Genomic DNA, 17,024 nt, shown 5'->3' on the forward strand with positions numbered 1-17,024 from the left:
CGCCAGCCGAGGCGGCCATTGGAGGGTGAACCAACTTCAAAAGGAAGACCTTTCTCTCTGTCTCTCTCTCTCACTGTCCACTCTGCCTGTTAAAAAAGAAAAAAAAGAAAAGAAAAAAAAATGAAAGGCAGGGGTACAGAGAGAGAGAGGGACACACACACACACACAGAGGGAGAGAGAGATCTACCATCCACCTGTTGGTTCACTCGCAGGCCAGAGCCCCTATGGGATGCTGACACTGCAGGCAGAGACTTTACCCACTATGCCACAGTGCAGGCCCCTGGTTCACTCCCCAGATGGCCACAAAGGCCTGGTAAACCTATACCCACGTGGGATGTTGGCGTCATAGGTGGTGCTTAACCTGCTGTACCACAATGCCAGCCTCAGCTCTGCTCCTGATTCCAACTTCCTGCTAATGCTCATCCTGGGAGGCAGCTAACAATTGGGTCAGTGCCACCCAGTAGGAACACCTTGGATGGCGTTCCTGTCTCCCTCCACCACCATTGTAGTCATCTGGGGAGTGAACCCACAGATGGGAAACCCGCCTCTGAAATAAGTGAATGAATACAAATTTCATGAAAAAGAAGATAGTCGATCTTTATGATTCACGTATTCTGCACTTTTAAAAAAGATTATTTAGGCCGGCGCCGCAGCTCACTAGGCTAATCCTCTGCCTTGCGGCGCCGGCACCCCAGGTTCTAGTCCCGGTCGGGCACCGGATTCTGTCCCGGTTGCCCCTCTTCCAGGCCAGCTCTCTGCTGTGGCCAGGGAGTGCAGTGGAGGATCTGCATCCCATGGGAGACCCAGATAAGTACCTGGCTCCTGTCATCTGATCGGCGCGGTGCACCGGCTGCAGCGCGCTGGCCGTGGCGTCCATTGCAGGGTGAACCAACAGCAAAGGAAGACCTTTCTCTCTGTCTCTCTCTCTCACTGTCCACTCTGCCTGTCCAAAAAAAAAAAAAAAAGATTATTTAGTTGAAACGCAGTTACAGAGAGAGAGAGAGAGAGAGAGAGAGAGAGAGAGATCTTCCATCTGTTTGTTTACTACCCAAATGGCTGCAATGGCCAGGATTGGGCCAGGCCAAAGCCAGGAATCAGGAACTCCATTTGGGTGTCCCATATGGATGGCAGGGCCCCAGGACTTGGGCCATTAACTGCTGCCTCCCAAGCACATTAGAGCGAAGCTAGATGGGAAGCCAAGCAGCTGGATTTGAAGGAGTGCTCCAGTGTGGGGTGCTGGTGTCACAGAGGGTGGCTTACCCCTCTGCACCACAGTGCCAGTCTGGTGATGCTGAGCAGTGGCAGTGAACACAGGCCCCAGGCTACCCTGTGGGCATGAGAGGGGCCCCCCTAGGCTCTACAGTGTGCTGTGTTGCTAAGCTAAGGGGTTGGCTGGCTTAGGTGTATTGAACGCATTCTCGACATATGATACCTTCAGCTCATGATGGGTTTATCTGGACGTAACTCCCTTCTAAGTGGAGGAGCACCTGTGGCCATTGGTGCTGTTTCTCTGGGCAAGCCTGACTGATGCACCTTCTCTATGCCACTCACTCTGCTCCAGGACCGTAGCCAACAGAGATTCCGCCCCAGGGCTCCTGTGCCTTGTGGCCTCTGACTGTGTTTATTCAATGAGCCGCCTGGCCATGAGGTGCAGGACGTAAAGTGATGAGACCGCAGTACTCATCCCCTGGTCCCTCTGCAAGGCGGCCAGCTGATGCTCCTTCTAGATGGTTCCCTGCATCCTTCAGCTGCCCTGTGTCCATGCACCACTGACCACACCCCCTGTGCATAAACTGATTCTCCTCCTGCCATGGCACCTCCATTGGCTATGGAGACCTTGTCTAACACGCTCTGTGACTTGTTGTACGAGACCAGTGTTACCATGAAGCCCAAACCACAAGAGGTCAAGATGAGCAAGGACGATCATGGACACAAGTCCAAAAATTCCCAATTAAACATTAGCAAAGGCACCCCATGAAAAAAGCTAGAAGGGCTAAACTTTAAGACGTTGAAAATACAAGAAAGTAGCCTTGTGACCTTGATTTCCTAAATAAGGCATCAAATGTGCAAAGCAGAAGAGAAAAAAAAATCAATGCCTTCACTCCATTAAGGTTAAGGGTTTTGTTTCACCAACAGGCTGTAAATACACTGAAGACATAAGCTTCCTGCAGCCACCCAGAGTGTGCCCGGTTCCCACTAACCGCCCTCTTCCAGTCCTGCCCCACCCTCTCTGGGGTGGCCACTCTTCCACCCTCTGTTGCTATGCAATCAGCTTGTTTAGCGTCCACAGGTGCTGAGATCCCTAAGCATTTGTCTTTCTGTGCCTAGTTTCAGGTAACAGCATTCTCTGGATTTTGGGTATTCCCAACACAAAGAAATGATACATGTTTACGGTGATGGAAATGCTCATTGCTCTGGTTTGTTACACATTGTGTACATGGACCCAAAGCCCACACTGCACTCCATGAATATGGACTTGCTATATATCTATTAATTTTTTTAAAAAGTTAAGGGATGAGTTTTTCTTTCTTTCTTTTTTTTAAAGATCTATTTTATTTATTTGAAAGGCAGAGTTACACACAGAGAGAGGTCTTCCATCTGCTGGTTCACTCCCCAAACTGTCGCAACATCTGGGGAGTCAGCTTGTGGATAGGAACTCTTATCTCCCTTCCCTCTGCCTTTCAGATAAATAAAATAAATGCATTTTTGCGCATGAGCCCTGATGGCTATTGAAATAGAATAGCCTGTTCCGGAGTGGCAAGCCACTATTGTGGAAAACACCTGCAGAGTGGAGACCATAGACTGGGTGCGGAGGAGGACCTGCGGGTGGGGGGATCCTCCACTTGGGTGACCTTCCCCATTGCATAGCCCCAGGTGGGAGGCAAGCGCAAGCAGAGGAGCGCTCCCCCTCTCTGCTCCTGCGATTTCTGGAGTCTCTTAGTCTGGAGCGGGAACGCGCTGCGCGCATGCTTCCTTTGGTGTGCTGCCAGCGCCAGCCGTCCGTAGCACCGCCTTGTCGCTCGCATTCTGTGTGCCCGCTGCCGGCGGCCTGCTCTCCGGATCCGAGGCTGTTTCCAGCCAAGGTCAACCACGTCTTCATGCAGCAGCCCCAGGGCTCAGGGCTCCGGGCTCCGGGCTCCGGGCTCCGGGTTGCTGCTGCTGCTGCAAACTGGATGGCGCGTGTGGCAGGCAACTCACCCGCAGGTCCGCAGACCGCTGAGCGCCCCTCGCTGGGCTGCCTGGGAACAGCAGCTGGCGGCACGGGGCTGGGGTTGGGGTGGAGGCTGGGAGGAGTCTCTAAATAGGTAACGCTTCCTTCCGGGGTTACACCACATCTGACGGCCAGTCTTGATGGGGGAGGGGGGCGGGGAAGCGCTATTTAAGGGACAAAGATTAGTTTATCTAAAAAACGCTGCATTAAAATAAATAAGGATCCCCCCACGCTATGCCCAAAACGTACAGAAGATTCGGGAACCAGGGGGAGGCTGGTGAGAGGGGGTCGCCCCGTGACCCACCTCCCTGCCCTGAGGGATTTCCTGCCAGATGTAACACTGTTAGAACTGATGGCCAAGAGATGGGGAGGGGGAGGGCATCCACAGAGAGCAGCCTGGAGCCCCCCACCCTTCCTGCCAGCTCCTTTGGCTCCACCCCCTCCCACCCCTGCGGTTTCCCTCCTTAGTGAAATTAGCAACAGTGGAGCGCTGGTTCCCAGGGCGCTTCCTGTGGTCGTCAATTTGCACCATCGTCTCCGGAGGAAGCTGAGACTCAAAAAAAAAAAAAAAAAAAAAAGGAAACCAGCTGGCCCAGGTTCCTGTGCAAACAGGCTATACTACCTCTTCCCCCCTCTGGAACCTGCTCCCAGCAAGGCTGCCCTAGGGCCCCAAAGTGAGACTGGAGAGAGGCACCTGCCTCGGATGGTGGCAGGATAGGCAGGGGATGCTCTGTGCAGCTGCCTGTTCTGGGCGCAGGCCCTGGATCCCCTGGGCTCCGGTGGCTATCAGCTAGGTGACCTCCACCGAGGGGAGTAGGGGCACCCCTGCTGCAGGCCTGACACCCGTCAGAGGCCTGACACGATGAGCAGTGAGTTTTGGCCAGAGACCGATCAGTCTGCAGCTGTCCCAGCCGTACCAGCAGAGCCTGGGGTGATAAGGCACACCTTCCTGTTGTCTGCATCTTGCTCGCTGCCTCCCTGGAAGCAGACTGATGGAGAAACCTCAAGGCTGACTGTCTGCAGCCAACATCAGGAAGTCGGAGGGCTCACAGGGGCCCTCTTTGGCAAACACCCCATCCCGTCTAGCCTTCATCTTCCTCGGGCTGCCACAAGAGGAATCCCACGTGTGTGTATCTGGGTGACCCAGCGGGAACCCTGCGGGAACCCTGGTACCAGGTTCAGCGGCCGGAGTTCCTGGGTCCTTGGGAAGGAGTCTTCCGTTTTTCCTAAGGAAGATTTTGTTGTTGTTATTCCATAATTTGATGGGATCTCCATTTTCTTATTTAAAAAACGCTTTAAAATTTATTTGAGAAGGAGGGGGGTAGAGAGAGAGAGAGGAGAGAGAGGATATGGGGGGAGGGAGAGGAGAGGGAGAGAGGGGAGAGAGAGGAGGGAGAGAGAAGAGAGGTGAAAGAGAGAGAGAGGAGGGAGAGAGAGAGAGGGAGAGAGGAAAGAGAGAAGAGGGAGAGGGCAGAGAAAGAGGGGAGAGAGAGGTGCTAAGAGCCAGGAACTCAGTCCAGGTTGCCCACGTGAGTGACAGGCGTCCAAATCGCTTGAGCTGTCATCTCATGCTGCCTCCTAGGATGATCTACATCAGCAGGGAGCTGGAGTCAGGTACTGGAGCTGGTACCCAGCCCAGGCACTCCGGGACACAGGCAGCTGAACTGGTCATCTCAACCATTGAAACTACAGACTCACCCCATTCTCATTTTGTGAGCGTGACTAGGAACACTGTGTCCCTCTAGTTCCGCGGATCTGGTGGGTCTCCAGTTTCCCTCTCGTTTCTAGACCTCACTGTATTCCTCACTGTATGCTCTCATGTTGCAAACTTTCTCCTTCATCTTGTGCAAAGCCAGGTCCCTTACCCCCCATTTCCATGGATACAGCAGGTGTTTTTCTTGCATTGCATGGACTTGAGCAGGGTCCTGTCTGCCTTGCTACAGGGACACAGCCAGTATCTCAGTTTTTCTCCTTCTCTTTGGACCTAAAAACCCCCCGTATTTTGCACATCTACACCCAAGGCCTCTGATTTCCCTGTATCCATGACACAATGTGGCATCTGTTTCCCCTGTTTTTATGAACAGCACCTCATTTCCCCCTTTTGCTTGCACATAGCTAAGCCTCTTAATTTTTTTTATTTCATGGACATGGCCAGTCTCCATGTTTCTTTCCATTCTATGAAATAGATAATCAGGCTGGCGCCACGGCTCACTAGGCTAATCCTCCGCCTAGCGGCGCCGGCACACCGGGTTCTAGTCCCGGTTGGGGCGCTGGATTCTGTCCCGGTTGCCCCTCTTCCAGGCCAGCCCTCTGCTGTGGCCAGGGAGTGCAGTGGAGGATGGCCCAAGTGCTTGGGCCCTGCACCCCATGGGAGACCAGGAAAAAGCACCTGGCTCCTGGCTCCTGCCATCGGATCAGCGCGGTGCGCTGGCTGCAGCGCGCCGGCCGCGGCGGCCATTGGAGGGTGAACCAACTGCAAAAAGGAAGACCTTTCTCTCTGTCTCTCTCTCTCACTGTCCATTCTGCCTGTCAAAAAAATAAAATAAAATAAATGAAATGAAATAGATAATCAGACCACTGTTTCTCTCTCTCTGTCTCTCACACAATTTACTTATTTTTATTTGAAAAGCAGAGTGACAGAGAGAAAGGGAAAGAGAGATTGACAAAGAGACGGGGGGAGCGAGCGCGCGAGAGAGAGAGAGAGAGAGAGAGAGAGGTCTTCCATCCGCTGGAATGGTCTTCTATTCACTCCCCAAATGGCCACAATGGTCGGAGCTGGGCCCATCCAAAGCCAGGAGCCAGGAGCTTCTTCCAGGTCTCCCATGTGGGTACAGGGGCCCAAGGACTTGGGCCATCTTCTACTGCTTTTCCAGGCCATAGCAGAGAGCTGGATCAGAAGTGGTGCAGCCAGGACTCAAACCTATGCCCATATGGGATGCCAGCACTGCAGGCGGAGGCTTTACCCGCTATGCCATGGTTCTGGCCCCAACCCTGCCTTCCTCGTGTTCCACAGCCTCAACCAGTGTCCCCAGGTTACCGTCACTCCATCCCCCCAGGAGGCCCCTGTTTTCAGTCTGCCGTGGGCCTGAAGAAGTCTCTTATCATCGCCTTATTTCTTGTGCCCTAAGTTGCTGCCTGCTTTATTTTTTTTTAAAGGAATATAAAACTATTTATTGACCACTGTTCACCAGTATTTACAATAAAGTAAACAATATACAGTTGGATAACATTCTGATTACTACAAAGTTATTTTTCCTGGCATCTGCTGAACCAGTAACCCAAACACCGCGAAGATTGAGCCTACATGTAAGGAATGAGACGGGACAAAGACAAAACATGCAGGTCAATAATTTAGATTACAACCACTTGTTTACCCACTTATGCCAGCAGGTCCTAAAATGCCAATGTCTAACAATCTGATCAGGTTTTCAGGAGCCAAGTCTTAGTCATTCCATGAATCATGGCCTTTTAGTCGATACAGCATAGGGATTTTGGCGTTTGTAAAGTAATGGCTCGCTAGAACAAATATTCAAATGTCCATTTACCTTGCTTATTTAGTTTATTACAGCACACCAGGATGTCTATTTTCTGATCTCAGGAGGGATGACTACTAGTACCAATAAAGTTTTTATAAGCCATTGCATTTATGACTATAGATTTAGATACAGGTTCTGATATGGCTTCTTTTAAATTATCTAATTTAACTTGTCCAAATGACTTACAAACTATTTAATTTAAAAGGTTATGGCTTCATGAAAATCTTCAGTTTAACTTGAAGGGACTTATTTCTTAGGTTGCTCAGAATGATGGAACCTCAGAAACATGGGTCTTCCCATGGTTTTTCTTTTGGTAAAATTTAAAAACAAAAACAAAAAAAGAAAACCATTTATAAAAGTATACACATACAACAACCCAGAATGATCCTTTAGTATCAGTTAAAATCAAGTTCTGATTGAAGAACTGACTATGACAACTTTCCCCAATATTCAGAAAAGCAAACGTTCTTTTCTGATAAAGGAAGCAACTACAGAAAGCTTTTATCTGTTAGAAGTAACCAGTGCCATCGATGCAAAAAATAAAAATAAAAAAATTCACAACAACTCCCCCAATACTACTTTCAAAACCAATGTATCAAACTTGATTTTCATTAGAATGTAGTTATTTCTTCACACTAGTAAATCGAAAACCAAGACCCAGATTTTATATATATATATAAATATATATTAAAAAACAATGCAAACAATTACTGAGCTTCATCTTCTGGACAAGAATGCCAAGTTAATCTCTCTTCATAAAAAGCAATCACAATCTGAGGACATTTCATATTTGCCTCTTTTGCCAGCACCAAGTCAGCCTCATCTGAATCTTTCCATTTCATGAGAAACATCAATTCTCCACTGCTGTCTGTGGCACCAATTATTCGTTCAGGTTCAAGACCTCTGGCAAAGCCTCTTGGTTTGTCAGCAGCATCTCTCTTCTTTGATTTGCTATCATCAGATTCACTGTCAGATAAAGATTTTCTTTTTGTACCATCTTTTTCTTTACCAGCTTTTTGAGAATTAAGAAATGCTTCAATTAACTCTGGACAATCTAAATTTTCTTCAGGTTCCCAAGTATTGTCAGCATCTGTAAATCCCTTCCACTTCAGGAAATACTCCACCTTCCCATTCACTACACGTAGGTCCAATACTTTCTCCACCACAAATTCTTCAGGCTCTGCCTCTTCGACCTTTTTACTCTTTCCATTCTGTTTCTTTCCCATTTTTTGCAATGTAGTTTTATTGGAGGCCATTTTTTATTGCAGACTTGAAGAGCTATTATTCACCGCTCCGAGCTGCTCCGGGTCGCGGGGCTGCAGCATCTCCGGCCCTGCGCGCCTCAAGCTCCAGCCACATCCCGCTGCCTGCTTTATATCCCCATTATTCCATAGAGATAACCAGGTCAGCAATTTCTCATTCCCCCTCCCCTCTATGGTTTTAGCTAAGTTTTCTGTTTTCTCTTTGTGCCATAGAACTTTCTAGAATGCTGTCTTCTCTTTATTCCATGTCCATAGAAGAAGATAGGAGGGGGGCTTATTGCGTCACTCCTGGCACTCTTTGGCTGGCAATGGTAGAACTTCAAGCCTGCCCTCATGTCACACCCCCCTTACAGCAGGGACTGGTTCCTCTGCTACAACCCAGAGGATGCTGGGAGTGGGCAGTGGCGTGTTAGGCCTCTTAAAGCCTCCTTGTTAATTTTCTTTCTTTTTTTTTAGATTTAATTTATTTTATTTGACAGGTAGAGTTATAGACAGTGAGAGAGAGAGAGAGAGAAAGGTCTTCCTTGTGTTGGTTCACCCCCCAAATGACTGCTATGGCTGGTGCGCTGCGCCAATCTGAAGCCAGGAGCCAGGTGTTTCCTCCTGGTCTCCCATGCGGGTGCGGGTGCCCAAGCACTTGGGCCATCCTCCACTGCCTTCCCTGGGCCACAGCAGAGAGCTGGCCTGGAAGAGGAGCAACCAGGACCAGAACCGGCGCCCATATGGCATGGATCCTCCACAGGCGGAGGATTAACCAAGTGAGCCATGGCGCCGGCCCCCCCCCCCTTTTTTAAATATTTATTTATTTATTTGAAAGAGTTAGAGAAGGAGAGGCATAGAGAGAGAAAGAGTGAGAGGTCTTCCATTGCTGGTTCACTCCCCAGATGGCCGTAATGGCCGGAGCTGCACCGATCCGAAGCCAGGAGCCAGAAGCTTCTTCCAGGTCTCCCATGTGGGTGCAAGAGCCCATGCACCCAGACCATCTTCCATTGCTTTCCCAGGCTATAGCAGAGAGCTGGATTGAAGTGGAGCAGCCAGGACTCGAACCGGCGCCCATATGGGATGCTGGCACTGCAGGCGGCGGCTTTACCTATTGTGCCACAGTGTGGGCCCCACTAATTTTCTTTTCATACATCCTGAGGGCCATGTCTTCCTCTTACTCCATGGACATAACCTACTCCCATGTTTCTTAAGCCAGTTGTTTGCTTTTTTTTTTTTCCTATGCTTTCAGCCCCAAGTTCAAAGGTTTGCTACAATAACACACCCAAATGTTGCTGGTCCTCTCTTGGGTCCACCGTCTACTGGGTCCACGCCAGCACATCCCAGGCGTCCAGGGCTGGCTGAGATTGTCTAGTCTCACCTGTTTCTCAGAGTCCCTCCTGGGTTCTCAAAGCCACCACCCCCAGCTGGTCAAGTCCTACTAAGGCAGCCAGGTGCAGGCCAAGGAGGACACTAAGATAGCTCCTTGTGCAGGGGTGTGTGGGGGGGTGGCCTGGGGCTCTGGGGCAGGAGGGGGCTGGGCACATCTATCCCAGCCTGGGGGGAGGATGCCATCCCATACTCAAGTTACAAATGAAGCAATGGGGGCTTGGCGGGCTGGGCTGGGGTGGGGTAGTGGTGGGGGGGATTAAGGGATTTCTGTCTCCAGAAAAGGACTGGAAACCAGGGCAGCTGGATTCTGAGGCTTTGCTTCTCCTGCCCTGTCCTGCTGCTTCTCACAGGCCCAGGCTTTGGAAATGGACTTCTTGACTCAATTTTGAAAGGATTTCAGGCCAGCGCCGCGGCTCACTAGGCTAATCCTCCGCCTTGCGGCGCCGGCACACCGGGTTCTAGTCCTGGTTGAGGCACCGGATTCTGTCCCGGTTGCCCCTCTTCCAGGCCAGCCCTCTGCTGTGGCCAGGGAGTGCAGTGGAGGATGGCCCAAGTGCTTGGGCCCTGCACCCCATGGGAGACCAGGAGAAGTACCTGGCTCCTGCCATCGGATTGGCGCGGTGCGCCGGCCGCAGCACTCTGGCCACGGCGGCCATTGGAGGGTGAACCAACGGCAAAAGGAAGACCTTTCTCTCTGTCTCTCTCTCTCTCACTGTCCACTCTGCCTGTCCAAAAATAAATAAATAAATAAATAAATAAATAAATAAATAAATAAAAAGGATTTCAGACACCCAAGAGGCCGCATGAACAGCTTTCTGATCGCACTTCCCCGAATGCTAGCATCTCAACTCATCACAGTACAATGTCACCATTCACTCACCTGCACGTCTCAGTCACCCCTCATCAATGATCCCACTGAGGCTCTCGTTCTGGGACGGGACCCTGTTGGGATCCCACCTTACCGCATCTTTATAAAATGGGGTGCTCTCAGGGGTGCTGGCAACAGCTAACCTCTGGGGATCTGCAGGATTCATTTGTGAATAGGACTGGCAGCCTTTCCCTCCTCATAAAGACTGCCTACCTCACAAGGCTCCCCTGGGGTCACAGAAAGATAGCGTAAGCTAGTGCTGGGGCTGCATGCAGGCACAGTGGGATCCAGCAGCAGAAATCTGTTGCAGGTCGGTGGCAGGGAGTCAGGAGAGGCTGTCACTAGAGCAACCCCCGTGACGGTCACTGGTGTGTGAGCACAGCTGGAACCCAAGGTAGGCACACAGCCCGTGTCACTCTTGTTCCCTGCAACCCTTGGCCAAGTTTTACCTCCTCCACCGCCTTCCCATCGGCAGCGCCCTCTACCTGCCACACCCGGCATAGCAGAATGGATCCCTGCTGGCCGTTTCTTCCCTGCTAGGTGAGGTGGAAAGGCTGGGGGAGGGGTCTCCGCAGCACGAGGTTGAGGGGGCTTCAATCTCTGCCTCAATGCAGGAAGGGCCCCTCCCGGGAAAGCCTGTGCTGGCACGCGAGTGACCAGCTGCTTGCCGCCTGCTGGCTGCCGGCGTCGCCCTCCCTGGCAGGTGCATCTGGCCCAAGAAGCTTCTGCGGCTTCAGAGATGGAGGGAGGCCGCTGGAGGGTCTCCCTGCTGGTGCTGATGGCCCTGACCCTGGTGGCCAAGCTGGGCCACTTCCAGAGATGGGAGGGGTTCCAGGAGAAGCCGATGAGCAAAAAGAACATGAACTCGACGCTCAACTTCTTCATCCAGTCCTACAACAACAACAGCAACGACACCTACCTGTTCCGGGTTCAGAAGCTCATCCGGAGTCAGATGCAGGTTTGTGCGTGGGCTCTCTCGCCTGGACCCTCACTCTTGGTGCCTGTGGACAAAGGATGGTGACTCAGGTCGGGGAGCAGCTTCCCTCCGACTGGACACTTTTTTTTTTAAAGATTTATTTATTTACTTGAAAGTCAGAGTTACACAGAGAGGGAAGAAGAGGCAGAGAGAGAGAGAGGGAGAGAGAGAGAGAGAGAGAATCTAATTGGAAACTTTTTTATTGCTCCAACCTTCCTTCAATGTCAGCTAGTAAATTATAAGTTAGCGTAGTCATAATACCACATGTTGGTTCAATTAGCTGGGTTTTTGGCAAAAAACTGATGAGGAGAAACCGACAAGGAGGTGGCTGGGGGTGGGGAGGAGGTGGCCCAGAAATGGGGGGTCTGATCATCTGGGCAGACTTGTCAGGCGGGTCCCTGTTGCAAGTACACACTTGTACCACAAGGTGGCAGTGCAGCACGTGTGTCTCCTTTTCGCTGACCGGTTTTCCTGCGGCGGGCTGATTCCCATCCGTTGGTCTCCTGTGATTTAACTGTTGGCTCCTGAGTCCACTTGCGATGTCACTCAAATTGATGAGTAGACACGGCAGGCCCGCCCCTGGGTAACTGGGGGATCCTAAGATCCTGCAGAGAGGATGGAAGGTGGACCTGGGTGGGCTGCCTCTCCTGGCCCCAGGTCCCCCTGCGGTTTGGTGATCTGCCTATCCGATAGTGAGATCCCGGTCACTCAAGTGATACAGTCTCCAGACCTTAGTTTACTCCTCTGAAAGATGGGTCAGAATAAGAGGCGCTTGCTTAGCAGTGCCCTTGTGAAAGCATTGCTGTTACTCTGTGGCTGTTCCTAGTCTTACTTAGCAATCAGGTCTTCGCTGGGAGTGAGGAGGACACTTTAAACACTGGAGTGTCAGTGCAACCTGTTAGCAGTCACGTCCAGTGACGAATGAGAAAACCCTTTACGCTCTTTAGTGTGGCTGGTGTTTCAGTGTTTTCCTATGAGAGAGGTGGGGGGGACGGAAGGTGGGAGGGGGAGAGGGCAGGCTCTCCCTCCCACCTGCCCACTCCCCAAATGCCTACAGCGCCTGGAGCTGCGGGGGCTGGTGTGAGTACTCAGTTCAGGTCTCTCACATGGGTGGGGTGGCAGGAACCCAGTGACGTGAACCATCACTACTGCCTCCCTGGGTCTGCAGGAGCCTAGAATCAGGAGCTGGAGCCAAGGACGGAACTCAGGTACTCTGATGTGAGCTGTGGCATTTTAACCATGAGGCCCTGACAGCTTCAAAGATGGACCCTGCTGCCTCTGGCGCCACCCCAGGAGGACCACGCCGTCTCCCGGGCTGGGGCCACAGCTATCTGAGTGAGGAAGCAGGGGCTTCTCTGCGCACAGGTGCACATTTTGGTGGCCAACATGGAGCTAGGATCATGGGATTTCAGTGCCAGGGTTTCACTCCCCTGCCCACGAAGGCTCCCCATCTTCCTGCCCTCGAGTCTCCAAAGCCTCCGTCTTGATCATGAGCCAAGGGGGACAAGTCACAACCGATCGGGATGGCACTGGGGTGGGTTCCCCACGGCTAACGCAGCCAACTTGTCCCCTCCCTTCAGCTGGCAGTTTTCTCCCATTTTCTTTTAAAGATTTATTTTATTTACCTGAAAGACAGAGCCAGAGAGAGAGCCAGAGAGAGAGAGAGAGCGAAATCTTCCATTTTCTGGTTCACTCCCCAGATGGCCACAATGACCAGGATGGGCCAGGCCAAAGCCAGGAGCCAGGAGCCTCCCCAGGGCCATCTCCCACATGGATGCAGGGCCCAAGCATGTCTGCTGTCCTCCTGGGTGCATTAGCAGGGAGCTGGATCAGAAGCAGAGCAGCCAGGACTCAAACCAGTACCCATATGGGTGCCGGTGTCTCAGGCTGTGGCTATAGCTGCTATGCCACAGCAGAGGCCCAGATTCTCCCATTCTCTAGAAAAATAAACTGAGGCTGAGGGACCCATCCAATGCATCTAGGTTCACAGGGGGAGGGAACCAGACCTGACCTCGAGTGCAGTTCTCTGTTCTTCTGTTCTGTTGCTCTCCACACTCCATAGCTGCCCCAGAGGAATATCCCGGATACTTTTGCTAAGACATCTAAAAATGTGTCATGATAAGATTTAGTAAAACCTCTCCATATCCATTAAGGGGAACACAGGCTCCTGTCAACTCCATGGGCAGGCACAACTGTTATTTGTACTCAGTAAGTAAAGAAATTGTACTGGCTGAGTCGCTTATTCAAGGTCACAGAGGGAGGGCCTAGGGAGGCGGGGAGACACATGGCCCATGTCCATTTGGTTCTCAGACTCAAACTTCCTTCTGGTCTCCCACGTGGGTACAGGGGCCCGAGCACTTGGGCCATCCTCCACTGCTTTCCCAGACGCAATAGCGGGGAGCCGGATCGGAAGTGGAGTGGCCCGTGATGCGAACCGGTGTTCGTATGAGATGCCGGCGCTGCGGGTGCCACAACACAGGCCCCCAGAGTTCTGCCTTAGTTGCTAGGCAGCCTCTCTCAGATTGGCAGAGATGGAGAGGAGGGAGGGAGCCCTTGGCAGGGTGGGGTTGCTGCTCCGGGGGGGCTTCATTCGCCGTCCCAGAATCTCCGGGAGAGAGTACAAAGTCACAACTGACAGTGGCATTGCTTCTTGGCAGCTGACCACGGGAGTGGAGTACAAGGTCACGGTCAAGATCGGCCGCACCAAATGCAAGAGGCATTCCAAGAAGAGCTCTTCCTGTCCCCTGCAAAGCAAGAAGCTGAAGAAGGTGTGTGCTGGGAGCCATCACAGGGGGATGCATGGCCGGGGGTGGAGAATGAACATTTACAAAAGTGCTCTGCAGGCCTGGCGCTGCCCACTCCTCCACAGGCACCCAGGGCGGGAAGAAAGCTCCATGACCAGGGTGGCGTCTGGTCACCTGGCTTCCTTTGCCACCTGAATGTGGTGGGGGTGAATGCAGTGTTGCTTTCTCCTGGGTGCCTTTGTTCTGGAATCATCTCACGCTCTCCAGGTTTCTGAGTATCGTCCTGTTTACTCCTTGTCTTCCAAGTTCTGCCTGCCTTGGCACCAGCCGCAGGTTAGCAGAAGATAAGAGGGCACCTCTGCTCACCTTGGCTGCAGGTGCAAGGGTCAGGGGTGCAGTAGGACAAAGCCATCGTGCCTTGCTGTCACCCCAGGGTCTTGCTAGGCTGCAGCTCCAGGTGCACCTGCTGCTGGGCATCCCGAGGGGCCGAGCAGCTTCTCCTGGCTCCCCGCGGGGTCAGTGAGCAGCCACAGAGGCGGGACCTTGGGGACAGGACACGTTGGTTGTCCCAGAGCTGATTGCTTCTTTTCTCCTCTCAGAGTTTGATTTGCGAGTCTCTGATATACACGGTGCCCTGGATGAAGTATTACCAGATGTGGAACAACTCCTGCCTGGAAGACTGAGCGCTGTCAGGAAGTTCTGGGAGGCCCCAGACAGCTGCGTGGTCCCCTGTGTCATAAAATCCTAAAGGACATCGTCTCCCTTGTTGGAGTCTCACCACACACACACACGTGCAAGTGCACACACAGGCCAACTGTCATGACCCCCATACACCCGGAAACACTCACACGAACACCCTCATAATACTCTTTCACATACACACTCACAGCTCTCACACATGCGTGCAAGCACACACATGTGCAAGTGCACACAGATATGTGTGTGTAAACATACACAGGCTGTTATGACCCCCCACACACACCCAGAAACACTCACACAAAAACCCTCACACACACTCTCACACACATACACACATTTGTACACACAGCTCTCACACGTGCAAGCACACACATGTGCAAGTGCACACAGATGCATGTGTGTAAACATACACGGCTGACTGTCACAACCCCCCACAGAAACACACTAACACCCTCACATACTTGTACACACTCAGCTCTCACACATGCAAGCACACACATGTGCAAGTGCACGCAGATGCATGTATGTAAGCACACACAGGATGACTGTCACAACCCCCTCCACAAAAACACTAACACCCTCACACACACACTTGTGCACACTCAGCTCACAATGTGCAAGCACACACATGTGCAAGTGCACACAGATGCATGTATGTAAACAAACACACAGGCTGACTGTCATGACCCACACACACCCAGAAACACTCACACTAACACCCTCATAGTACTCTCTCACATACACACTTGTACACACAGCTCTCACATGTGGGCAAGCACACACATATGCAAGTGCACACAGATGCATGTGTATAAACACACACAGGCTGTCATGACCCACACACAACCAGAAACACACTAGCGCCCTCATACACTCACACACACACACACACACACACTGACCTGAATGCTGACCACCTCTCTGTGGCTTTTCTGGATTCCTGCACACCCCTGACCTCTGACCCGAGGGTGCAGGAGCCTCAGTCTCTGTGCACACATGGCACGGCGGCTCCCCCATGCCACAGAGATGTGTCTGAGATGGAGACAAAGCCAGAGTGACCGATTCTCTAGAGGACTCCCAGGACAATCCTACTCAGGACTGTGGCTTTTATTTTTTAATTTTATTTTATTTAAAAGGTAGAGTTCCAGAAAGAGCCAGGTGCTTCTTCCAGGTCTCCCAGGCAGGTGCAGGGACCCAAGCACTTGGACCATCTTCTGCTTTCTCAGGCTATAGTAGAGAGCTGGATCGGAAGTGGAGCAGCCGGGACTCGAACCAGCGCCAATATGGGATGCCGGCCCTGCAGGCAATGGCTTTATCTGCTATGCCACCCCCAGGGCGGTGGTTTTATTACAGGACAGGAAAACTAGTGCAGGGAAGAAGCACAGGGGTGGGGACAAGACCAAGGAAGCCAGGCGGGAGCATTCAGACCTTCCTGCTGTGCAGGCACACGGGGTGTGCCTGCTTGATCCTCCCTTCCCCCACAGCGAGCTGCCACAGCATGTGTGAAGTGTGGTCCTCCAGGGAAGCTCCTTAGGGGCTCAGCGTCCAGGGTTTCAACATGGGGCCAGTCATGCGGGCAGCCTCTGCCATGCATGTGCCAGTCCCTGGTCCAGAGTCCCACTCCCAGAAGGAGGGCAGGCATCGGGACAGACAGTGTAGAGGCACTGGGATCCTTGTCGCCTGCAGAGAGAGAGTTTGCCCGCAGTGCCAGCACCAGCTGTCTGTCATCCAAGTCCCCAGCTCCAGCCCAGGCCAGTCTTGCTCAGATGGACGTGTGAACTCTTGGGGCGAGGGAATGACACCCATGCTCTCCCAGGGAGAAACCAGACTGGAAACGGGGCTCTGGCCAATTGTGGCCTTGACCATTTGGCCTCCAGCCCAGGCCCCGTCTCAGTGGCCATGTGAGGGCATTGGTAGAGGGGGACAAAATATACACAAGCAGGGACCTCACGCTTGCAGAGGGACAAAGGGTGACAGCTAGTGAAATTCCTGTGTCGATCTGATGTCACCAAGGGCTGACCGGGTGCTGGACACCACCCCGCTGCCTCCTTATCTCATCTGACCATCTCATCTCAAATGCAGTAGAAACAGCGACTTTTGCATCCACTTCATGGGCAAGGAGGCTCCTGAGGTAACCTGTGTTCAGTTGCTAACATCCCACTCGGGCTGACCTCATGATCAAAGCTATATACACGTAGTCCTACAGTGTATTCTTCGATTTCTGGCTTCTATATATATTTTTAAAATTTTTAAAATTTATTTGAAAGGCAGAGTTAGAGGGGGCATCTTCCATCTGCTGGCCCAGCTGGGGTTGGGCCAGGCTGTGGGCCCTCTATGCTGCCTTCTCTGCCCTCAAG

The 17,024-nt window shown here is 52.1% G+C and overlaps 2 protein-coding genes across 2 annotated transcripts; one reads left to right on the forward strand and one right to left on the reverse strand.

Annotated features, from left to right (window-relative positions):
- Positions 1-6,367: 6,367 nt before the first annotated feature.
- Positions 6,368-8,105, reverse strand: LOC108176623 (chromobox protein homolog 3). The gene has a single exon (XM_051845304.3). The coding sequence runs from the start codon at positions 8,001-8,003 to the stop codon at positions 7,455-7,457; it is 549 nt and encodes a 182-aa protein (XP_051701264.3). The 5' UTR covers positions 8,004-8,105; the 3' UTR covers positions 6,368-7,454.
- Positions 8,106-10,889: 2,784 nt separating this feature from the next.
- On the forward strand, positions 10,890-14,753 carry LOC100343295 (cystatin-like 1). The gene is made up of 3 exons (XM_089309040.1): positions 10,890-11,206; positions 13,882-13,992; positions 14,568-14,753. The coding sequence occupies exons 1-3, from the start codon at positions 10,988-10,990 to the stop codon at positions 14,649-14,651; spliced, it is 414 nt and encodes a 137-aa protein (XP_089165166.1). The 5' UTR covers positions 10,890-10,987; the 3' UTR covers positions 14,652-14,753.
- The last annotated feature ends 2,271 nt before the right edge of the window (positions 14,754-17,024 follow it).

Source organism: Oryctolagus cuniculus, chromosome 11, assembly GCF_051225735.1.
Source record: "Oryctolagus cuniculus isolate XC-2025 breed Fujian yellow rabbit chromosome 11, ASM5122573v1, whole genome shotgun sequence".
Classification (NCBI taxonomy): domain Eukaryota; kingdom Metazoa; phylum Chordata; class Mammalia; order Lagomorpha; family Leporidae; genus Oryctolagus; species Oryctolagus cuniculus.